At 36.6% G+C, this 25,994-nt stretch overlaps 1 protein-coding gene across 4 annotated transcripts in view; it reads right to left on the bottom strand.

The window, feature by feature from the left end:
* CUNH8orf34 (chromosome unknown C8orf34 homolog) overlaps positions 1–25,994 on the bottom strand; it is a 166,393-nt gene that overhangs the window by 44,639 nt on the left and 95,760 nt on the right. For all 4 annotated transcript variants that reach the window (XM_062633227.1, XM_062633226.1, XM_062633228.1 and 1 more), the window contains one exon: positions 13,159–13,294. In XM_062633227.1, coding sequence (XP_062489211.1) covers positions 13,159–13,294 — 136 coding nt within the window. The remainder of the gene's footprint in view (positions 1–13,158; positions 13,295–25,994) is intronic.

The following is a 25,994-nucleotide window of genomic DNA, read 5'->3' on the forward strand; positions in this document are numbered from 1 at the left end:
TGTGAATTCAGTGAGTAATGAGAGTGGCTGGTACTTCTCAAGTCTGAAGCAATAATGGAAAAGCTCTGCAGCATGTCCCCTTATTATATTAAAAAAATCAGTGTCATAGCTTCTTTTTTCACCATAGACTAAAATGCAGGAAGTGTCTGCATCAAAGAAAAATGAAGCATAATGACTATTGGATTATCCTGCAGAACATTATCCAGGAAGGCAGATGTTTCCAAAATTAAACTACATGTATAAATACAGATATTTAACTACATTTCTGAATAAAACGTAGGAATATAAACTTAGTGATATATTCAGCGTGCTCCCCAACAGATATTTATAATTCCTTTAAATCCATTTTAAAGAAGTGCAAGGCTCTCAGGCAGGAGTATGCTGTTACTACCATCAATGCTGTTTATGTGATATATGCAGCATTTTTATTCCTTGATTTTCACCCTCATCTAAGGAACAGCTGAAATTCCATTTTCACTGATACACTTCAGATCACAGTCTGCTGCTTTTTTTTGCACTCACTTTCTAAGGACACCATTACTTAATACTTGCACACTAAACCACAGCAAATTAGTTGAGAATTCATTAAAAGCATAGGTAAAAACGGATTTTGATTGAAGTTCATTCTCTTTCTGCAAATTAAAAGGATTAGTTTCCAGTCACAAAGATTTTTCTGGAAAGTGCCCATGTTATCAATACATTAATTCACAGCCATGATGTTTTCAGCTGGTAAAACTACAATATCCACTTACACATTGACACAGCCTGCAAAATAATCTTCTCTGTGCGCTGTTTGCCTTTTCAAAATGTCTGAATGCAGGTCTTTGTGCATTTAAATAAGTACACTCTGCAGCTATTTCTGAGGAGAACCAAAACTGGAAATATATTTCCCAGAGTAAGGAATCCATGAAGAGACTGAATTATCTAATCCGTTTTCAAGATGGGGAATTAAGCCACTCTTATAGCAATCTTTTATCTGTTGCTGGCTTCAAACCATTATCTCACAGGAGAAAAATTACAGTCTTTGTCAGTCTTTTCAGACTTAACACTCTTTCTTCCCCTGTGAACAATTTTTTCCTAGGACTTGTGAAAGAGTTTTGTGTGTGCATGTGCATGTGCGTCGTTAAGAGCTATATTAAACTGTTATTCAGAGCTGCAAATTATGATCAACAGGTTTCCCCAAGCTAATGATCTCCTGGCTTCCTCCCTATATCGGTTTGCATCCAAAAGCAACTGCTACTGCTGATATACATCACAGCATAGGACCAAAAAGAAAAAAATCTCTAAACACTGTAGCAAAGAATCAGCTTGCAAAGCACGCATCAAAGACAGCAGGCAAAAAGAATGGGGAAAGTTTTGGGAAAGCGCTTGATTTTTTAAATTATTGAGAAGGTTAAATGTGTTTTGGAGGGGAAAAGATAAAGACGCCTTGACAAAATCTACAGACAAAGGACAGGATGACAGGGATGTTACCCTCTATTAAATTGAGAGACAGTAAAATATTTTTCAGGACTAGACAAAGTAATATTAATTTCATTTTCAAATATGCTCCTACTGCTTTCCGTATTACAAATCAAGACCAGTACATTCAAAAGAACTGAAAAACCCTTTAAGTCTACCCTTCTTAGAATTTCTCAACAGCATTTTTAAACATTCACAAGTGTACAAACCCACTACTGTTGAACAATAACTCTTAGAAAAGATGTTCTGGTGACACATCATTAATTCAAAGTATCTTATACTGCATCATACCTTTATAACCAAATCCAGACACTAATTCCCTATCAGTGAATTTACAGTAGGGCTATCTTCAGATGAACTTGGTGCAGTAAGTGCCACATTTCCAAAACCACCCATATCATGAAAACAATATGTTAGTGTGTATGTATAAGATGCGATTCACATGCAAATTTTATGTACCTAGTGCACGTTTTAAGTGTAAGTCTATTAATATGCAAACACTTATCTTTCCTCAAACAAATAGCCTTCCATTTCTCTTATGCTGATTGACAATTACTTATGTCAAAAATAAGTCTACTCCACATGTGCAGCCTTTAAGGCAATTAAATAGCTGTTAAATCAAACTTAGAAGGAAAAGCTTCATCTCTGAAAATACTGCATAATGCAAAGACACAGACATAAACTGTGCCTTTTAGAGAGATATGCTTCATCTGAAAATACTGGTTTCTTTGTAGCTTACATTATTTTTCATGACAATGATTATCACAGTGGAAATGTGATATTTGTGGAACTTCTGAGATGTCTGAAATTATTGCCTGGTGGATTTATCCAGTGGGAAATTCTGGTTAAAAAAAAGACGAAGGAAAGAAGTCTGAACCTCCTGGGATGTCTGACCTTGATCCTCCTGCCTCAGCACTTGATATAAATCTCCTATCTTATACCGTTCCTTTCCCAAGACACGGTTAAGATTTTGAAAACAGAGAGACGTTGGACAGTCTTTTTAAAACACAATTCATTAAGAGCTTGCTATAAAACTAGGGTTTAGGATTAAATATGATAATATATTGTGCATTTCAGAGGTCAAACTTAAATCCATGAACTCAAAACAATCATTTGAAATCACACAGATATTCTCTACTTTGCATACAGTAAGATGTTCAAAAGAAACACAAGTCAGTGAAAGGAAAGGCAAGCCAATGTGTGACTCTGAAGACTTAGCAAAGCCACTTATTAACTCTTTATCTTCTCCTTCTCTGATAAGCATTAGGATCAGTAAAAACATGTTCTGATTTTTTTTTTTTCTTTAGTGTTCTCCTAATTTTTTGAAATAACAAGATACCAAGGAGGTAAATCACTACAGAAAGGAAATATAAAGTGGTTTATTTTAGCTGTATTTAACACTAAAAAGCCAAGAGGACAGTAAAGACACTTCTGAGGTTATTTATGCATCAAAGCTGGATAAATTAATCACTGCCCAGCCAAAAAACGACATGAATTTTTTTTTTACTAATTTCTTTTTTTTTTGCCACAACTTTTTCTTGTCTTGTAATTCTTTTTATTTTTCTACCTCATAAGAAGTTCTAAGCAGCAAAAGGAAAAGTACGGGCTTCCTCCACAATTTTCCAAAGTGAAAGGTGTTTTTTTTAAAGTTACAATGCACTACTACACAATTTGTTTGCTTGCTACTCTTAAAGGGAAAAAGATGCAAATAAAACACTTCATTTAGGACAAAGTCTGTGAAGCTAGCACAGACAAATGTGAAGAAAATACAGTTCTTTGAAACAAGTGATCCAAAAAATTAAGGTTGCAAAAATGAAAAAAAAGGAAAAAAAGAACAAAAAAAGTGACATGAGTCACATGGAATATTAGACTATTTCTTAGGCTATTTCTAAGCAGCACTTAGAAATAATACACAGACAGAAAGCTAACATGAAATGCAAGATGGGAAAGGGAAAGGAAAAGAAAAAAAGAAAGGTTTGTCAACATTTGAACATAAATGTCCTAACATTCTGCGCATGAACACAAATCAGAGAATTTTTCCCCCAAAATTATTTCTTTACCAATCACTTCAGTTTGGAAACATTTTTGTCCCTTGGTACTTTGAAGCCACTTGTTCCCAAATTTCTGGAAAATTAACAAACCAGAAGTTTCTGCCAGAAACTCAGTCACTAAGCTGGCCTTACCACTACTGGGCAGACATACAAAACCCATTCTTCATGCAAATGCATGTACCAAGCCGCATGTATACCTGTATCCTTTCCCCAGTATTACAGCACAGCATACAGAGCCAAACAAGGGATTATATGTAGTATTTGGCAGGTTATTCTTTCTGACATGTGTATATCATTGATTAATTAGAAATATAAATCGTATGACATGATATCATCCTGTGTTTCCTACCTTTCTGCTGCATGATTAAACAGAAATTAGCTGTTTCCTTTCAAAGATGACATGTTCCACATGGAAAAAGACTAAAAACTCTTATAAACCCCACAAATAGCAAAATACAAATCTTAGGGTGTCCTTTGCTACACTTCTGTGCAAAAGGCTGCACTCAAGGCAAATCAAAGCCCATTTAAATGTACAAAAGGACAAATTTATGTAAAATTCACCATGGAGAATAAGGCTAGGAAGGAAAAAGGGGTCACAAAATCAAACAGTCAATAAAAGAAAAAAATGGAACTTAGTGGGGAGCATAATAAAAGATTCAGATGCAAGTCATCTGGGTGCTCTGTACCTTTTACTCTGACAGTATACTCAGCATGCATTTATTTACACAGACTTTTGGGGGGTAGCAAGAAAGGAAAAAGAGGAAACAAAACTATGGGTTGGGTCTAAAGAGGAAATGTGATGTTAGGTTATCCAAATAGATATATCATGTTACATCATGATTTTGATATCAGAAATTACAATTTATGCTCCCCAAATCCCGATTTCTGCTCATAGGCATTCCAAGTTCCACCATTTGTAGGTTACTCTCCACAAAATATTAAATTAGGAAGGAAGTTCAAGTCTATAAAAAAAACCAGGATTTAAAGACATCCTTTGAAGTCACATACACTCTAGTGCTCTACTCTTAACTCTGTTAGGAATAGATAACTTTATATTCCCAGTGATCAGGTTCTCTTCTACCTATTTCCATTACCTCTTGTTTTATATTAGCACTGCAGTTAAAGGGCTGATTAGAGTTCATGTAAACATACCTCAACCACCTTTACATCAGCATCTGTAGATGCTGTCCCTGAATAGTTTTGATAACTCATGTAGCAGCTAAGGTAATACTGCACAGGCAGAACTCTCCCTGCCAGATTTCAATGTAGGCGCAGCCTTTTATCATCTCACCCAGACACCACATACTGTTGCATATGCGATAAGGGGAAAATAGTCCATGGAGTTTTGATGCCTTTTAGTCCTGCACGCGTTTTCAAGATACTACTCCCTTTAGAGAGACTCACACCAAAACAGCTCAGCCTAGGAAAAAGACTAGGAAAAAAATCACAAGCCGCTGAAAATGGAGAGGAAGGTGATGGCTTGGTCTAATTTAGCAGAATATAAACCGAGACCACTCATTAAAAACCACACAAAGGAGCAAACTCTACATCCTCCCATCTTCCAGGATCTATGGCATCTTCACCAGGATGTCAGAGGTTGCCTTTCTTCTTCACCCTGCCTGATCAGACTATCCAAATGTTGCATGTTGCAGCACCAATTCCCTAACACCTCCTGCTCCCCGGTTGTGGAGTTAGTCTGGGATTACACGTCTGGACAAGACAGGAGAATCCACTCCACTTCAAAAGACAAGTCAGCTTACCCAATAGTTTCTGTGCAGGGAACACAATGACAAAGGGAGCAGGCTAACCATAAAGAATAAGGAAGGGATGTAGTGCACAGCTGAAGCCGAGGAAGCTCAGGAGGCTTCCTTCCTCCCCTTGAGGAAATCTTCCAGGAGCCCATCATCTTTAATTCCTTTTAAAATGTAGTCTTTTGTCAGTACTTATGAACTTCGTCACAGGGGTAATTAATTTAATTAATATTTCTCTTTGTTGTCCAAAGTTTCTTTAATGTTGTCTGTGGACGGTACACACAGTAACATGGCTTCTTTAAGAGCAGGGTTTTTTTTCTATTTACAGTCATCAGCTTTTCTGCTTTAGATAGTTAAACGAGATCCACTTGCCAAGCTTCAGACACTACTTTCTGCATAGCTCATTATCAAATTTTCCACCAAATGCTTTTTAATGACCTCAAGTCTCACTGGTATTGTTAAAGCTTTGCGCTACTCAGATAAAGCATTTCCATACAAACTCTTACCATTTAAAATGGTTGAAGATAGATTAACACCAAAGAATTCCCTGACCAAACATTTAATTCCTATTCTTTTTTTAGAAATATATATCATGTCCAGTTCAGACAACAGTTCTATTCTTTCCTCCATAATTCTGCAATTTATGACAAATTGTAGCTGGTTCATTCAATTCTCTCATCTCCTCTCCCACATTTGCATGGTCCTCATGGCTCTATGACATTAAAATCTGCTTAAAGTCCAGCAGTATATTTCTGAGAATCTACATATGATTGTTAAATTTCACTTAGTTTCATGCAGTTTATATGACTGTGTTCCAGGTTTGCATCAAAATGGTGTAGATAAGGGTGTAGAAAATCAGATTTACTATGATATTGACAAAACTTCAGATGGTTAAAGAGAAGTTAACTGGCCTTAGTAAATAAGCAAGCAAACTTGAAGATTGTTTGGAGGACAAGGAGATAAGACATCTTAAAGGAGTCAGACGTACAGATGATGAGCAGTGCAGTGATGGAGATTTCACAGGCAACACAAAATGACATGAGAATTTTTGAGTGTTTTTTCCAAACTAAGTTTTCAGAGAGCATCTGTAAAAGGTAGCATGCACAAAGCATCTCATTTATTGTACATTATCAGCTCAAGCACACAAGTTAATACACTTTAACTGTACTCCATGTCCCAATGGTAACAGACAGAAGAGCCACATCTACTTTTTTAATGTGCAAATGTGCTTTTATATATATTTGATTTCTCTAATATGTTAAAAGTGTTCAGGACATCGTGGCTTTGCTCTGGTTTATCTTAAAATATTAACTACAATATTGCATCTCAAACCTGCATTTGTATGCGACTAGTGCCCCTTCCCAACATTCTTGTTCAGAAGCCTTCAAGCTTGTGGCACAGTATGTTTTCTATAATCCCATTTCTTTTTTAATCACATGCAACCCCTTTTTTGTATTCTATTGATGTTAAGAAGAATGAATGCAGCCCTTGCGCTGTTAAAAACAAAAAGCTTCTTACTTCCAGGAATGCATTGGCAAGACTCCACAAGAGCAAGATTTAACTTTTGAGCATGGCAGTGGGCATATAAGGCTAATGGGTGGTCCTTACCCCCTTCCAAAAAAAAAAAGGAAAAAGAAAACCCCCTAAAATCCATTCAATAGTACATTACCTTAAACCTTATGTCTGATTATATTCTTGCAAAATTCTTAATGTTTGAGTCACAGTACGTAAGAAAATGTGGAAGTACTGTTTGGCTTTAACAAATATTCATTTAGATCTTTATTTAATCCATATGAATTTGCTTATGTGTGAGGGTGTCTTGTGATTCATCGACCAAACCTGAAGTTCATTTGTGTTGCCTGTATGTGAGGAGGGATTCACAGAATCGTGTTATAGAATGAATCACTCTATAATTTAAGTCAGTCAGACTATAGCTGAAGAAGGAATTTTTATTATAATAATTTTTTTCAAAGGATCTAAATCCAGATCAGTTATACTAAAAGTGTTTTTCGCTAATTTTCCAGACTAAATAGCAAACAGCAAACCTTCCAAATACAAGGGGGTTTGTAGCCTTTTTTCTGTATCAATAAACCTTGTTTTGTTCCACCTTGTGAATGATGTCACCCCTTTATTTAGATGACTTGATATGCTGCTACACTTGCACTGTAGTCCAAGAGCAGCTATGGGAATAACATTGTTCTGTAGCTACTTTCCCATTTCAAAACCTCTTAAAGCTGTTATCCATCTGCATTTCGCTCATCGTGTGTGAAACATCTACACAGAAAACAGTAAGCTCTCTGTTTCCTACAGCTATATTCCAATCTACAACCCAATTTATACTCGAGGAGAATTAACCCCTCCTTTTATTTTCTTTTTTCTGTTTTTTAAAGGTTGTTTGGGGGGGGGATTTTTTAATTTTTTTTATTTTTTTTTTTAAATCATAAGCTGTGAAGACCAAATTGGTGTCATAGCTTGAAAGAACTCCCTATCTACCTCCTAAATGTCTCGGTGGAGAACTCTACCTTTTATTAAAATTACTGACCTGGGTTGTGATAACTCTGTTACCTGAAGATTGGTAAAATTATCAGCATTGAAGATACCACTTTCTAAGGAAGAAAATACATTAGAAGTTTTAGGGTTTTATTCCAGTTCAAATTATGTCCATTCTCATGCTCATTTCTCATGATTCATAAAAAGGCTCTTAGCTTTGTTTGAGAGACCCAAGGCAAGGGAGAACATTTTGACAAACGCAATGCCTCAACAGCATGGCAGGTTTCCCTCACAACATAAACTACATTTAATTTGCTTTGTAACAAAATAGATTTTTATCTTGAGCTACAGTCACTCCTATTTGGAGTTCTCTTTTAAGATCTTCTGACGATGTGTTAAAACACTGTGTCAGAAATAGAATAGGGGAGTTCAAAGAGAAGAACTATTTCTGTGCAGAGTAACAGCCTAGTGACAGTAAGAGAAAACCAGCTACACAGGACATTAAACACCAGATTGAACTAAGTGCCAGTTACTAGCAAAAGAATAAGGCCATACTGACAGAGAACGAAGGAACCAGAAGCTGCTTGTAATATCCTCCTATTATTACATTCTAGAATTTGGGTCCTGATTTTCTCATACAGGAAAGGGAACTACAAAGGGAATGAGTAAATTGGAGCTAAACTAAGTCCTATGACAAATATCTCAGCTGGAGAAAACAGTTGGTTTAGTCCATTCTTTTCACAAGTCACTGTACTTCCATATTTAGCCCATTTGCAGGAAGCTATCGAAGCTGTTGAAGAGATATACTGCTGCACTATACCCTACTGCAGGTGCTCTCAGTGGGCATACAGAATTAAACTGACACTCCTCTAAAGCTTAAGCAACTTACACACAGTCACAGACCTGTTCTTTCTAATTCTCAAATAAGTGAGCCCAAATGATGTAGGGCAAGAAAATGTAATCCTATTAGCAGGAGGTTCTAAAACTTACACACAATTTTAAGAAGAAGCAGGTTAGAACTTCAGTAAGAATACTGGTCCTTTCCAAGTGAGACCCCAAAAAATTAAGTCAAATTAAATTAAGGCTAGTACTGAGGAACTCATTCAGTTGTTTAAATAAATCCCTCTCAGAAGAGCCCCAACATAGCTAAGGAAGTAAGAAACCTTCTGGATGAGATATCACAGAAGGTAAATTAACTGGAGAGTAATCAGAGCAGACCATTTAAAACAAAAAAACAATCAGGTGAATGAACTAGATTAACTAGATTATGGAAGAATAAAATTAAACTTTTTGTCTGAACCACGAAGCACATTTCCTAACATTTGGAACTCTGCCAATCAAATTTCAAGTGAGAGTCATCTTCCTACAGACAGCCAAAATACCTTCAGCAAACCTGATTCAGTAACCTGATTTGACAGGCACTATTATCTACAGAACACCCACTGACATTAATAGCCCCATTCATTTCAAATCCCTTTTACAGAACAAAAAATTGGATAAAATTAAGAGGAAAGACACCTGTTTAATTATTAACAAAAGTATGCATAATCATAGAATCATAGCATCAACTAGGTTGGAAAAGATCTTTAAGATCATCAAATCTAACCAGTACCCCAGGACTGCCAAGACCATGACTAAACCATATCACAGAGGGCCTCATCTACGTGGTTTTTGAACATTTCCAAGGGATGGTGATTCCACCACTTCCCTGGGAAGAATGTTCCAATACCTGATTACCCTCCATGTGAAGAAATTCTTCCTAATATCCAGTCTAATAACAACAATCAATAACAACATAGAATCAAAGAATAGTTAGGGTTGGAAAGGACCTTAAGATCATCTAGTTCCAACCCACCCTGCCATGGGCAGGGACACCTCACACTAAACCATGAAACCCAAGGCTCTGTCCAACCTGGCCTTGAACACCGCCAGGGATGGAGCATTCACAGCTTCCTTGGACAACCCATTCCAGTGCCTCACCACCCTAACAGGAAAGAATTTCCTCCTTACACCCAATCTAAACTTCCCCTGTTTAACTCGTTACCCCTTATCCTATCACTACAGTCCCTAATAAAGAGTCCCTCCCCAGCATCCTTACAGCCCCCCTTCAGATACTGGAAGGCTGCTATGAGGTCTCCACGCAGCTTTCTCTTCTCCACGCTGAACAGCCCCGACTTTCACAGCCTGTCTTCATAAGAGAGGTGCTCCAGTGCCCTGATCATCCTCGGGGCCCTCCTCTGGACTTGTTCCAACAGTTCCATGTCCTTTTTACGTTGAGGACACCAGAACTGCACACAATACTCCAGGTGAGGTCTCACAAGAGCAGAGCAGAGGGGCAGGATCACCTCCTTCGACCTGCTGGTCACGCTCCTTTTGGTGCAGCCCAGGATACGGTTGGCTTTCTGGGCTGCAAGTGCACAATGAAGCTGGCTCATATTCAGTTTCTCATCAACCAGCACCCCAGAGTCTTTCTCTGCAGGGCTGCTCTGAATCTTTTCTCTGCCCAACCTGTAGCTGTGCCTGGGATTGCTCCGACCCAGGTGTAGGACCTTGCACTTGACATGGTTAAACTTCATGAGGTTGGCATCAGCCCACCTCACAAGCATGTCAAGGTCCCTCTGGATGGCATTCCTTCCCTCCAGGGTATCAGCCAAAGTACACAGCCTGGTGTCATCGGCAAACTTGCTGACGGTGCACTCAATCCCACTGTCCATGTCACCAACATAGATGTTGAACAAGACCAGTCCCAACACCGATCCCTGAGGGACACCACTCGTTACTGGTCTCCAGACGGACATTGAGCCATTGACCACAACTCTGTGTGCAGCCATCCAGCCAGTTCTTTATCCACTGAGTACTCCACCTATCAAATTGATGTCTCTCCAATTTAGAGACAAGGATGTTGTGTGGGACAGTGTCGAACGCTTTGCACAAATCCACGTAGATGACGTCAGCTGCTCTACCCCTGTCCATCAGTTCCATAGCCCCACCATAGAAGGCCACCAAATTGGTCAGGCAGGATACTTATACTAGTTTCTTTTTCAACTGTATTTAAATGTGCCTCAAATCAAATCCCCTATTACTGATACATAAAGTATACAGTGCACAATACTACTTAGAATATATAAAATCATAAAAGTATCACTTCGAAACCAAGTACATATACTAATAGGTTCTGTATTATGACCTTATAATAAATATTAGGCTTTGCCATAGGAATACAGATAACTGCCAACACTTAGGAATTTTCACAGAGATGACCCAAATACTCAAGCTGTGATCTTATAGCACAGTAATTTCAATGGCTGTGTCACTGAGTAACAGAAAATTGAATTGTTATTGGATCCAAACAGGAAAAAAAAATATCTTTGTGTCCTTGAAGCCACTTACTTCATGCAACTCTCCCTACCCATTACTTCAGCTGCTGCAGGAAGGCATCTGACAAACCCACTGAGGAGGCATCTATCAAAAGAGAGCTAACTGCACTAATAACTCTGTGGAAAGGTGTCCTCAGACTCAGTAAGAAGGAAGGAATGCTCTAAAAAAGTAGGTAGACCTTCATCATCTTGAAGAATAAATGCTAGTTTCCTCACTACTGAATACAACAGCGATACCCATTTCTCTCCTTTGACTTCCCTTGCCACCAGCGAGATGGTATAATTTTTTAATTCCTCCAAAGTTTAAAGAAACAAACTGCAACAAGAGTGAAAAGATCCACAGTCAAGCAGGTATCATCCAATTCCTCACCAACTTTTATTACACAGGGTAGGGAATGAAGGTATATAGGTGAAATAAACCATTGCTTTGCATTCTCTGATCAGTGACAAAAGGGGATTTAATGAGATCTTTCTCTCACAACTCATATTTTAGACTGCAGAGTCAAACAGTATAGCCAGTCAAAGGACAATAACAATAACCAAGGTTGCCAGGTTTGGCTCAAGATCTGAGCCGTTTATTCCCTGCTGTGCAGGACTGAGAGAATATATAGTGTCTTGGCACCTGCTGTTAGCGGCTACTTTAGGGAATTTAAAATTTAATTAACCTTCATAGTAATCCATACAGGATTTTACATAAATTCAAAAAGACCATGTAGAAAACTTAACATTTCTATTTTCCTTACCTTTCTACTTGTTAATCCATGGACAACTGATAATAGTTAAAAAAAAAAGAAGCTGCCACACTTTAATGTAGCTAGTTGTTTGGAAACATTTTACAACATTTTTACAATATTTTGCAAGCAATTTGTTTGTAGAGAATTGGGAAGAATCCCACGACTAGAATGTCTGCTGTTTTTTTAAAGTATAAGGCCACACTGCGGACAGCAAAACTCTCTAGAATACATGGCCATCCAGGCACTCCTGCTCTGATAGCACTATGAGCTGAAGCTCCTTGAGGCTCCACAACCCTGCAAAAGAGATGCTATTGCATGGGTGACTCAGTATGCTTGTAGTTATGCTCCCAGAGCATCAAAAAAAAGTTTTGAAGCCCCTCTTCCTATAGAAGTGCCTTTTTAAAAGCAGTAATTTACAAGCAAAATGGGAAAGAAGTAGAAACGTAGGGTGGCATATGGCCAAACTTTTGACTTAATTTCACCACAGGTTGCTTTTTATTTACAAGCCGCTAATCCCCTCTCAAACTACACAATAGAGCAGCCATTGGCAAAGGCAGGCAGATAAAATTGGCATGCCTCTGTATTGTTCTTGCTAATCTGAACCATTAACAGAAGGGTGAGAAGGCTAGTTTTGTCATTTAAACAGGCTTAAATCCTTTCCCCAAATGAGCTTTTGTCTACACAGAAGAATGCATCTAGGAAATTTAAGGGGTTTCCGTTAGTGTTGCATTCTCAAGTTGACTTGGCTACCGGAATACCAACCTGTATATTTGTCCGTCATACTGTATATGCAAGAATTATTTCCAGCTGTCAAAACCAAAAAGGGGTTCAACCCGATTATTTCTCAGAGGTGAAACAGGATGAGATTATAAAGTGCTAAGAAGCAACTATTTGAAATCCTGAACTGCACCTGTGCAACTAAATCTCCATTTATACAGGTGCTTTTCAAATTGGATTTGAACCATTAAATTCCTCGATTCATCCCCTGCAAAACCACAGAAGCTCAAATAACTAATGAAATTCAGAGACAGAAAGGTTTAAAATAGTTTCAAGCTGTGAAGTAAGGCCTAAGACTAACTATGTTCTTTGATTCATTGTTGAGGTGACATATCAAGCATAAACATAAGTTGCACAACCCAAATGCTAGAGGTCATAGGGTAGCCAGTAGCTAAGTAATTATTTTTTCTTTAGCCCAAGAGAGGTCATCACCTGGCCCATACGCTCAACACATAGCTGAAAACCTGGGGAAAAGAATGCACTGGTTAGCATGATCTGGTTTTGTTTTGCTTTTTACCTGGCACATCTTGCGCAGATATTCAACGTGACCTTTGCTTGAGGCTCAGCTGTATAAGCGCTTCGAGTTTGATTGAATTTGCTCCCAGAAGACATCACACTTGTTACTCCTTCCATTCTTAGATCATCAAGATCCTCTGCAACAAGACAGAATGACTGGATGAACACACCATTACATTTTGTAGCAATAAAGGCGCTTCACCTGTAGAATCCCTGAAGAATGGAGCAACTCAAAAATCAGGAATAAACCACACAGTTACTTGTATAATAACAGGAAAAGACATTTAAGAGGATTTTTATTTATATATATTTTTACCGTCTTACAAGGGTTTCCTTGTGAAATATTCACTGTCATTTCCACTTCAAACAGTGCTGTGTATTTTTTTCAATCGTTATTTCTCTGATCCATTTATTAAAAACTTGTCAACAAGAGATTCTGTTCAATAGCTCCATTTGATGTAGGGCATATCGAAGGCATATCAAAGAGAAAAATCACCTTTTTTGAGTGTATGCTCCTCCTCTGATTTTTGTCATTATCCATTCACTTAGCAATGAAAAAATATTGGTAAAATAAGTGCTCTCACACCCAGAGAATGTAAAATGGATACACACATCACATTGAAAGAAACCATAAGATCTGTACTTATACCCACCATATTGCTGTAATATTTGGGCAACTCAATACTAACTGCATTTTCTGCTACTTTGAAATCATTCTCACTTTGCAGGAAGACAGCTCAGGCTCTCAGATTTTTCTGTCCAAGATGACACTGGAATAGTGTACCTCAGTTAGACTGTTATCCAGATAATGGATACATATGAATTTTCATATATTTATGTTTACAAAAGAAACCTGATGGTAAAGGATCTGAGTGGAACAGAAAGTGCATAATGGCAGACTTTAAATCCCAACACCAGATGTGGAGAAGTCACAGAGAATTTACAGATTAGAAGAGGCAATGTTCAATTACAATTTAAAATACACAAGTAGTCATTACAGATACATAGTGGAACACCAGGCTTATTTCATACACAAAAGAGTGAGATACAAGTCCCCGAATAACTACTTGAAATATTTCTGGTTCTCCTCTATAGTTCATAGGCACTACTTTTACTGCTGTGCTTCAAACTCCAGATTGTATGGTCAGATTGTCAGCATTACGTCATGTTAAAAACACTTTCTGGGAATGTTTACCCATTTTACTAAGCAACATTCAAGAACAGCAAGGTTACAGTTCAATTCAAATGATTTTTTTGTGACTAAGTCCTTGAACTAGATTCTTTTATCGGTTATATTTTATTTTAAAGAAACTCTCCTTCCTCCTAAAATTCATTGTCTCGGTGATATTAAATTGACAGTTTTGAAGTTTCTGGCATCAAACTACACCATTTCCACACCTTTCTCTTTAAATTTAATCTATGTTTAATATACAAATTGATTCAAAGGACTTGGAAGGCTGTATAATAAAGAATTATGAAATTAATCATCTATGAGTCATTTCAGAAAGGCATTACATATTCAGAACACATTATGTATTAAAATAAATACAGTTTAATTGTGCTTTAAAGAGGTGTGAAAAGTTCCATATTTCTTAACAGATGTAAACCACTGGATGGATTACAGTTTAAATGAAATTGAAGCATATGCCTCAGGGTTTGTTTTTTTTTTTTCCCTAAACAGATGTGATTTCTTTAAATAAGGTTTTCAGCAGTTCTCTGCTTGATTAACTTTTGGCTCTCTGATGACTATGACTGTTTTAGTAGAGCAACGACATAGGCCGCCTTGTATCATAGCTTTTATATTTGAATCTGTCTATCAAAAACATGGCCTTCTAAAATTTTTAGTCAACATTTTTGTCTCAAGAGAAAACAAAGTGAAACTTTGTGCAAGAAGCTTGTATGTCAGAGGTCGTAGCTAACAGACAAGTAGACAGAATATTATGCAGTATTGATTTATTCTCACATACTTTTAGACCAGTAACATTAATGTTCATGCAAAAATGCAGATTTAAAAACCCCCAAACTACATCATATAAAATTGTTATTTTTTTTCCAAGGAATTTTCAGTGGTCACATTCAGCAATGGATGTAATTTGTCCATGGCAAGCTACAAAAAGCTGTTAATATTCCAGCTAGACAGAGAAGTATAACCCTATAACCAAATCTGAGGAATAATTGCAGCATTCGATTTCATTCTGATTACTGCGCTTCTGCCTCAGTAGAGAATGATTTCAGTCTCTTCTGGATGCCTGAAATTTATAGTGCAGGTACTGCATTTTTTTCTCACTAAAGCAACTGGCCTTTGAGAATCTGCCTTGTTCCCAATACCCATAACCGTGGATGGGAGTTTTTGAGTTGTGATCAAGTTTACATGTCATCTGGCGATCTTTCTGATTGACCACACTCACTATCAAAGGCCCTTAATTAAAAAAAAACAACAATAAATCATAAAGTAATTTTAGAACTAAACTCAGTGTGTGTGCATATTGTTCAACAATTGAGGCATGATTTGCAGAAGAATATTTGTTCATAAATAAGGACATTATCAAAATGAATACAAAGAATGAGTGCAATAATGCATTTTAACAATCAAAACCATAAAATAAAATAAAGGTTTCCAAAGGTTCAGACGGTTCTATGTAAAATCAGAAAAAAAGCAGTTTTAGCAAAAAAAAAGGTTTCATGAGAAGTCAATTCAGTTACAGTGTCTGAAACACTGGATCTTTGAATTATTTGCTAGAGCAACAAGCGATGATACAGCTGAACAGTTCAGTGATTTTATTGAGCAGAAATGAGGTAATTCACTGAAAAAAGAGAGAAAGAAAAGCCAAGTTGAGGTCTGCTTATGTGATGGATGACAAGAATACTGTGAAACTTCTCAAATCCTTAGAAAATTGTTACCTGTCTTTGTAGAGTGATAGACCGGCCGTTCACGTAAATGAAACAATCTCACTTGTGCTAATAAAAGTTTGTTATTTTAATGCATCACTGTACACTGTATTCCTTTGATTTAAGCTTAATTATCTGCTCTTCCCTACATGAATAAGGTGTGTGAAGACCCTACCTTGGTCCTAATGTAATTTGCATTAAGTACGTTCTGTGTAGTAAAAAAACCTACCTACTTACAAAGAAAACCCAACCTCCAATTTTTCTCAAATCAGCAATTCACCAAAATAAATTCACACAGCTGCAATCTTCATGCATTGCCATAACAACAATACACAAAAATACTTAAAAGTGAGATAAAGATCACAAGTGTAGCATACCATAGCTCAGAACCAGATGTTTTCTGTATTAATGATAATGCTGCACTAAGCTAAATTCTTTGTGATTTTTTTTATAGACAGTTTTCATCATAAAGGGGAAAAAGGGTATCTATTTCAGCTAAACAAAAACATAGCCCAGTAACAAGATAACGTTTATAAATAGGATGTTAGTAATTATGTACTTCCTTTCTTTTGGGGGTAGAAGGACTGGGGAAAGGGGCACTAACGCCAAGAGTTCTAGAAACTGTGCAAGATTGTTTAACGTCTTGGGTTGACAGCCTGTGGAATAATCTTATAAACATCTCCTACAGGACTCACATACACCATTCACTTTAAGGACAGAGGTCTTCTTACGCAAAATTCATATTAAATGCAGTGAAAATGCAGTTGTACAGAAGGCTGAAGTAATCAAGTTATGTGCTACATTGCTTGTTATGATCCAGTCACTTTTGCCTCCTTCCTCCATTATAAAACAGGAGTAATTCAAGAAGTATAAGGTGCAAAGCTGCAAAAAAGTCCTGGTTCATCTTTAGAGAGGGTATGACAGCTCAGAGTTTGCTCAGTCTAATGCTCAGAAAAGCCCTAAATGTTTTCACATGAGAGAAAAAATTCAGACAATGAATTCTGATCTCTGTTCTTGCAGGCAACCAGTCAATTCTGATGCACCAGTAAAATAATGCCTCTTTCTTTGAAGCCATCAATTTCTTAAGGCAGTATTTTTGCATCATGATAGACATTGATATAGACACTGATGCATTCCATATACATAGCATTGATTTGTCAGGGATTGTTGACTGAAGCACAGATTCCAAATACATTCCACTGCTCTCATTAAAAATAAAACAAGATAACCCCCAAAAACCCCAAACAGACAAAAAAAATTACTCATCCCCCCCAGAACAACAGAATCCCCCTATTGCCAATAGCAGTTCTGTTTGAATTCCAGGAATTTACGCTGCTTTATATGCCACAGTTCTATGTTTCCTATTATGTTAATAAACCCTTTCCATTTCAGGTAAATTTTCTTACCAATATCAAGAGAGTCCAATAAAACCCCAAAAGAACAGTTGGAAAAAAGCAGGAATTAAACTTCCAGACAAAGAACAATTTATCTAGAACACCTGATGCTCCATTCCCCAAAATTATGTTTAATCATTTACTTCAACACAAACAAAACTGGAGTTATCTTCTGCAATACACTAGCTATAGGACATCTTGCTTTGTTTCTTTTTATTCATCTATGACTTCAACATAATAGAATAGGCAATGCTGTTAGTCTGGTACATATTTTCTCATACGTTTTCCTATCAAGGTCTTCAAATACTGGCATCTAACCGATTCAGACCCACACCATAGGCTGTTGATGCAAATATCATCCTAAGTAAATCCATCCAGAGACTCTCATTCCTTAGAGCAATTTTAGAAATCTGGACCCAATGCTCTGAGGACATCTTACTTTATAAGCATCTCAAGTTGACAGTAAATTCCCTAAATATTTGTCCTTACAGTGATGGATGTATGCAAAACCAATTGAAACATGATGCTGCAAAGTCTTTGAGTTTGCAATTCCACTTCTACCTGTGTCATTCGTCAGAGCCAATCTAGCAGAATCCCATCCCACAGCCAAAAACACAAACCAACCTCAGATTACAGAAAGCAGGCTTGTTTGAAGGTACTGAAATATACCATGAAACACTGATTGGAGTTTTCGCTTTTAATCAGCAATAGAGAGACTAATATGTCTTCAGTTCCTCCATATTCTTATTTTAAGATGGGACTGGAATTAACACACAAAGTATCCTTTTGTAATGAAGTTGTTCTAGTTTCATTTGAACACACTTCCGAAACTTGGACAACTGCACTAAGCACTGGCCCACAAGGCTCCTGCGTATTCTCCCTTTTTCCACTAGGTGGAATATTTGTTTATCATATAAAACAAATTACTTGCAGGCAAGACTGATGTATCAGACATAGGGGATTAAGAGTCTCGCTTAAGATGCAGTGTCTGGACTTCAGATCCTTATTCCAAATCAGACAGTTGGAAGTTTATAAAGCAAGCCTTGGATATACTAACTGCCCAAAGCACTGACTGAATGCAATACTGCAGTCTTATTTTATTTAAATGAGAAAATCCAATACCACAGTTGAAAAGAGCTGGCATCATACCCTCTTATCATTCCCTACTGGTAATTCTAGGCCAAATGATATAATATCACCAAACAGAATCCTATCATCATAGAATGGTTTTCGTTGGAAGTGACCTGAAAGACCAGATAGTTCCAACTGCCTGCCATGGGTAGGGACACCTTCCATTAGACCAGGTTACTCAAAGCCCTGTCCAACATGGCCTTGAACACTGCCAGGGATGGGGCAGCCACAGCTGCTCTGGGCAACCTGTGCCAGTGCCTCATCACCCTCACAGTAAAGAACTTCTCACTTATATCTAATCTAAACCTACCCTCTTTCAGTTTACAGCCATTACTACGTACCGTTACTACATAACTACACCCTCTGACTACATAACCACTGTTGCTCCACATCAGCAGTAACTTCAAACACATTGGTCTGCACTTTCAACTAGGCAGTTTCATTCAGCACTAAAGAATTATTTCAAACACTTTATTTTTACAATAACACGAATCTACTATTGAATGGAGCACATCAATTAACTCTACATTTCCAATAAAATATCATTTAGAGTATTTCACTTGTTACATCACATTCTATAATGCATTACTGCAACTGCCACAATTGCACAAAAGTACTTCCACTATAATAATAATACAGAACCATAAAAAGGCCATAATGAGAAAATCCATAAACCAATCACAAATTCTGGACTTCAGAAGGCAAAAGGAATGTCTTTTAATGTTTTACCTTGGCAAGCTTTTTTTTTTTTTTTTTGCACTTCAGCTTTAAGTAAAATAACTTTAAAAATTAAAAGCAAATTTGGATCAATATTTCTAATCAGCGCTAATTCTGATGGTTATTACTTATGCAACCACTACATTTAATGGCATATGCAATTCAGACCTCGGTCCAACTCTGCATTCTTAAAGAGAAAAACCAAAAAGAGATTTGTCATAATAATAGAAAAAGCCTTGTTTAAGTCATTTTTTTTTTCAATCGTATCAAAAATATCAAAGCATTAGAAAGGAATGCATATCCAAAAGGTTTCATTTTGTTTTTAATTTCAGGTTGGATTTTTATTTTCTATCAAAAAGGAGCCAGCCATAATATTTTTCAAGCATATTTGGTTAATGCAGTACAGATGTTCCTTAAAATATATGTCCAAAATTCTGAATTCAACATTACTGTTGTTTATGTTTTTCTTTATTAAATCTAGTTCAAATTAAACTGATAATTTGCATGCTGTTTTTATGAAGTTTTATAAGAACAAGGTGAGATGAATAATAATTCATAAATTCAGTGGTACACATTAATAAAAATAAAGCAACTACAGTGAATTTCAGAGAAGATATTAAATTGTTCAGCTTTGTATGAATTTGCACTGGGGGCCACATTCATATTTCTTTGCATCCACCTAATTTACTGTACCAGCCCCTTAGCAAGAGGCCAACGGAAATTCATACACTTTTTATTGAAATGAAAGTTGAGGCAAAGCATAAAAATTACAAACTATCTTATGCCGAACATTTCCACTAACACTGAATCTTCCAATAGCTTTCTTTTGAAATATTATTATTACAAGCATTTCTGGAATGCCAGTTACTAGAGCATCTGTGTGCCCTATTCTGTAAACCTACCTAGATCAAGGATTCCTGCAGTGGAAACATTTCTACGTCTCTCTTCCCCCAACTTTTTTTTTTTCTTTTTTTTTTTCTTTTTAATTATCAAATTTTAAAAGTAGTCAAACACTTTACTGTCCTTCAGAGAATCATCTACATGGAAAGAAAAACACACTAAGTCAGAAGCAAGATGCTTGAACAGCTGAAATTTTCTACTAAGAAACTAGCGCATCTTTCATTTTAAAAAAAAATAATGCTTTTCAGTCAAGCACTATACCCAAATGCAACCGGCTGCAGCCCACGCTGGTGTGTTAGCAAAGTTCTAGTTAACTGAGGGACTCATATATGAATGATGTCAGACTGGACAATCTCTAAACTCTGTGGGCACAGCCACATTTAGCAAAGGATGTGTTGCATGTGAATATTCATCGTAAGCTCTAGGTGCGACTAGACTGACACAGAAACGTATCAGTAAATCTATGATAATCGCAAAAACTCTTAGATTATATAGCTGGTAGAAACAAACTGTGGATCTTTGTTATTGCTCTTCAAACTTGTGCCTAGTTGCAAAGGGATAACTGCCCTCCTTGTCACCTCTGCTAACTGTGAATCAAAGATAAGAATGAGTACAAGATGGCATCTAACAACTGAAGCTCTGCCGTTTCTTCCAGTTCCATCCCACTACCAGCTTGCACGAACTCTTCTTTGTCCTGAGACAAGACCATCTGTTTTGTATCACTGTCACTATTTTGGCCAGACACTGGGACATCTGGAAGACTGCACTGTCTACACTTAGAGCAGCAGACACTGAGCTGGATACCATCAACATACCAATGGCATCACCACTGACAGTACATGCTCTTCCTCACTTATTCATTAAGTTCATACCGCTGATGTCTTTTGAGAGTTGGTAGAACAGATTTTTAAAATATAATTTTATACCTCCAGCTGGGTTAAGCAGATAAACTAGCAGGTGTGTCAAAAACATCCCACACACCCAAAAGATTAGCCAGGCAAAAAATCTCTAAACAACTCAGTTTTCCAGTAATGTTTTTATTGAAGAGAAATCAATGCTTTTCAAACAAACTTTTGGTTACTGAAAAAACTCTGTAGTTAGGGTGTTGTATAGGTGCTGCTTATTCTCTTAAGATTGTTTTGTGTAACCTATCAGTCCTGTGCACTATCAGGTTATGTTTGCTCATGCTTTTGGTTTGGGCAGGAGAAAATTAGAAGGTTTTTGTTTTGCCACATTGCTCGCGCAAGCATATTGCAATTCAAGACAGAGAGCTGGCTGAATTGGAAAATAATGTAGTGGTACATGTAATACATGTGGTTGCTACACTTTCACTGAGTATTGCAGGACCAGTTTATTGCCTATATAATAAATCAAGCATTGAAGCATGCTAGTTCATGTAATGTTAGCTCACACCTACTATCTTATATATCATAAAGGTACATTTGCTTTTACTTAGCACTACTTTATCTTCTGGGTATGAATTAGTACCACATTTCTCCAAAAGATCTCATTTCAGAACTATAAAACCATCTTATAAACAAATCAGAGAATGTTACCTGACATTTCTGCTTTGCAAGACATACTAAGGTTAATCATGACTCCACTGAACTCAACTGGAATTTGCCATTGACTCCACAGACTGAAAATTTATGTAAAATATGTTAAGTTTCTCTCTTTGGGGTTTTAGCTCCTTAACATGAGAGCTATGAAACTCCAATGGACCTTGAGAGGTGCTTAACTTGAGCCAGTGACTCAATTCCCCATATGTAAAGATGAGGTAACTCCTCTTACCATCCTCTGTGGAGTACAAGAACTGCAGACAAACCATTCAACACAATTCTATTGAGAGGGAGGCAGAAGTCCTAGACTGTAATGCCAGTTTTACATCAGATAGCAAATGTTCCTTAAAGAATCATAAAAAAACAAGGATGAAGGAAACTCAGAACCTTAGGAAGCACAACTGTCATATGCTGGAAGGAGGCAGCAAGAAAAAGTACACCTTATCACAAAAGGTTAATTACTAATTTGGGATGTTTTCCTTCTCAGAAAGAACCATCTTTACTAAATTTCTAGAGTGCAAGCAGTTTGACAGACAACCTAAAAAATGAAATGAGGTCAAACTTGCAGTACAAACCCTATCAACAGGAGGAACAAAGAAAATGAGAAAAATTAAGAACTCTAAAGTGAAAGCATCTTCAACAATACCCAGCAGAAGTCTATTTCAAGCAAAAAGAAAACAGGTAACATTGTACTAAGAGGAAAGTTAGGTCAACACAAAAAGGCCAATTGTTCATGATTTTCAGTCTTTGGGCACACTAGCCAAGCTCACTGTCCCTAAAATGTTATCAGCTCAGGTGGTGGATGAATGAGTGCTAACCGGCAGCTGCTAAGGGTGCAGTTCTGTAAGACAGTAGCTTGTTCCCAGTGAGAAGGTCCCACTTCTTTCCATCCTCTTACCCCTTTCTACTGTTCCCAGTGATATCAGTGTTTGATTCTTATCTGACCCTGATGTGAGTTCATTCAGGAGAAAAAATATGTTAATTGCTGGAATCTTCCTGACCTGGCTTAGTGAGCTGCATTGGCACACTAAGGAGTCATACAAGCATTAAAATCGGTTTACAGGAAACAACAGGAGCATACAGCTCCACTTGAAGGAACAGAGGAGGAAGCAGGTCCAGTTTATTTAATGAAAGGAATCTGTCATATTCAGTTAGACTTAGCTCATCTCCCATAGCCATACCCTAAAGGGGTAAAATCATTAGGTATTTAAGCAACCCTAAGAACTCATCATATGAACATGCTTCTACAGGACTAAAGCGCCAGAAGAAAAAATAAAGATGTTCATCAAAATATCAGAAATAAAAGAAAGCAAGACATATTATTTACATTGATGGAAGGATACCCCATCTGCACCCCTACTGCTTCTAAGGACCATAAAACTTAGTGTAATTTTGCTTCTATCAAGAAACAAGAATCAAAGGTTTTCAAAACTGGTACTACATCAGAGTATTCAAGTACGTATTCAGGAAAGCATCCCTAATATAATATCAAAATATGATTCTTAGTAGTATGTGTTAGAGCATTAAAGATATGATTTTGGACTTTGTTTTTGAATTTATTACATTTGGCAGTAATCTCTGCCTTTCAGGTTTTTTTAACTGAGTAATGCCAAGCTGATATAATCTAGTGTGACTGAACTTGTAAATAAGCTTGAACTTGAGAAGCAGGTTAAGACGTCTTGCTACCAACACAATGTCTTTACTTCTTACACCTTTTCTTCATCTGTTTTAGAATTCCTGCAATATGGAATTACTGATGAATACATGAATTAAATGAATTCTGATATTATGATGTGGTTGTATAAAGATTTTTTTAAAGCGAATGAAGATTTAATGGATGTTTCTTGCTGTACCAACAGATGAAAGAAAAGCTGAAGTTGCAGCTACTTTGAAAGTTATCACAAGTGAAAGAGGTCATTGATGTGCTCACAGAAATTTTCAAAATACATAATTTATCAGTTTCACTACCATGGATACAAATATTATTCTGAAACTAATGTACAGACACATTTGCTTGTCCATAAACTGACATCATCTTAATTCAACTGCATTCCTCCAATTGCAACACCCCTTCAGTTTCCTAAATACAAGAAACAGTTTGTAGCATCTGATAATGCTTCAGCAGATCCACAGAAATACCTCTTTTTTAGCTCCAAAATGGCATTTTAAATAATCTCTGTACGTTCAAAGTTCCCTTTCACATGAGCACCCAAAAAAAGTCCTGAGCAAGAAACTCTCCCAGCTGTCACGAACTTATTCTTCCCCATCACTTGAGCAGCTTAGTTTGCCAGACATTTTCATTAAGCACCCTGAGTAAATACCCATAGCAGCTAACTTTCACACCAGTGAAAGTCTCCCATCTGTTTAATGTTCTGTTTCAGGTATCACCTACTTGTGAAAAAATTATCTATGTGAAGATTCAATATAATGTGAAATATTGCCAAATTATTTTTCACTTACAAGTTAGAAATTATGTTCAATATAAACAAACCGAACCAGTATAATTGAAACAAATTCTAAAGAACAGGCTATCAGAAACACAATTCCCAAGGCACTGGCGATATAATTACAATGTTTATAGACTCTGGAAGTTTCAACAGAAGAGCTTTGATTCCTTAAGTAAATACATTATTCAAGTATTTTCAACAATGCTTTTGAACACATCAATAGACAAACAATACTCAAAGATGAATAAATAACTACTGCTCAGCACCTTAACAATATTTTGTCTCTAGTAACTAGACTTACATTTAGAGTAAATTTCACAAAACAAGTACTGTTTTTATCAGGTCCTTCTATCAGTATTCATAAAAAAATGCAGTGACAAAGCCTAATTATTTGTGACTGATATGACCCAGTTGCTATCCATTTCCTGAAAAAAACAAAACAAAACAAACAAAAACCCAGGAAAATTAGTTGCTCTCAGAAATACTCAAACATGTCAAAAGCCAATTACCCAAGTAAGTGGGAAGAACAATTGATAAAATCCTCTGCAAAGATACATTTCCCCATGCAGCCAAATAGAGAAATAGGTCTGCAAACTATTGTCAGACACCTTGCCAAGACTCCTCTATGCCAAACATTACTTAGAGTACTTTTGCAGCTAGGTGATAGTGATTGAATAAATAAATCTGTGACATTCTGAGGAATCGTTTCTCCACAGCCGTTACTTCATATTTGCCTATGGCTATATATACCCTGACTGAGAGTCAGAAATAGAAATGAAATGACCAGTTCTTTTGTATGTGTAAAAATGACAACCATTCAGTCAGCTTCTGAGTATTGTAAATACAGTGTAGACCAATTCATATATCAAGAAAAAAACATCTGACTTTGATGTACTGGAGTAATCTTTTAGAGATGTGGCAGGTGAGCAAGAGATAAAAATTCTGCAAGTAAGCATCAATTAGGAATTACTGTACTCTCTGTGGGTAGGTGAGAAATGAGGACTCTTGTCCAAAGTTCAGCGTTTGAAAAAGTTCAGTTACATGTTCAGTTACAGGCACTTATAATATAACAGGGAACGACCACAAGGAATAGTAACTTCTCTGTCAGGAACATGCAGAACATGCACCCATTTATACTCAGGATGAAAACAGCTGATTTGCCTTCAGGTACTCAGAAACCTACAAGAAATAGGAGGAATTTTTCCACATAAAAACTAAAATGTGCACATGACAAGTATGGCTTATCTTCTCAGTCTTGAAGCTTTATGTTCTCAGTTGAGTCTAGTTTGGCAAAAGATCATGCATAAGAACGAAATTAGTTATCCTTCATTTGCATTTTTCATAAATAATAAATTGTGATTTGTAATATATATATATTGATTATAAATAGTAATAAATATGTTTTTATATAATACAAATATTACTTTTTTCAGCCTACTGGCCAGTAATTCTCTGACCAATCTTGAAGCTGAAATTTCACACCAAAAGCAACCTGAAGGAAGACTAAGAAAGGATTACATGCAACATTACTTTGGTACTTCAATGTCACCATTTATAGTTTCAAAAAAAAGGAAAATTTAATAGTCAATAAAGTTTAAAATTTCTGCAATAATGTGGGAATGTTTGGGATTAAAAAGAAAGTATGTTTACCTTTGTTGGAAAGGACAAATATGTGACTATCACTTTTTTATTATGAACTATGCCTTTAAGAACAATTTTGTATTCTTATTGTTTCATTTACAACATCTTTCAAGTCTTTATTCTCATCATATTGAAAAGAAAACAATCCCTTTATAACTT

The sequence above is a fragment of the Pezoporus occidentalis genome, unplaced genomic scaffold (genome assembly GCF_034315485.1).
Source record: "Pezoporus occidentalis ecotype Australia unplaced genomic scaffold, CSIRO_AGI_Poc_V1 ctg4, whole genome shotgun sequence".
Taxonomy (NCBI): Eukaryota; Metazoa; Chordata; class Aves; order Psittaciformes; family Psittacidae; genus Pezoporus; species Pezoporus occidentalis.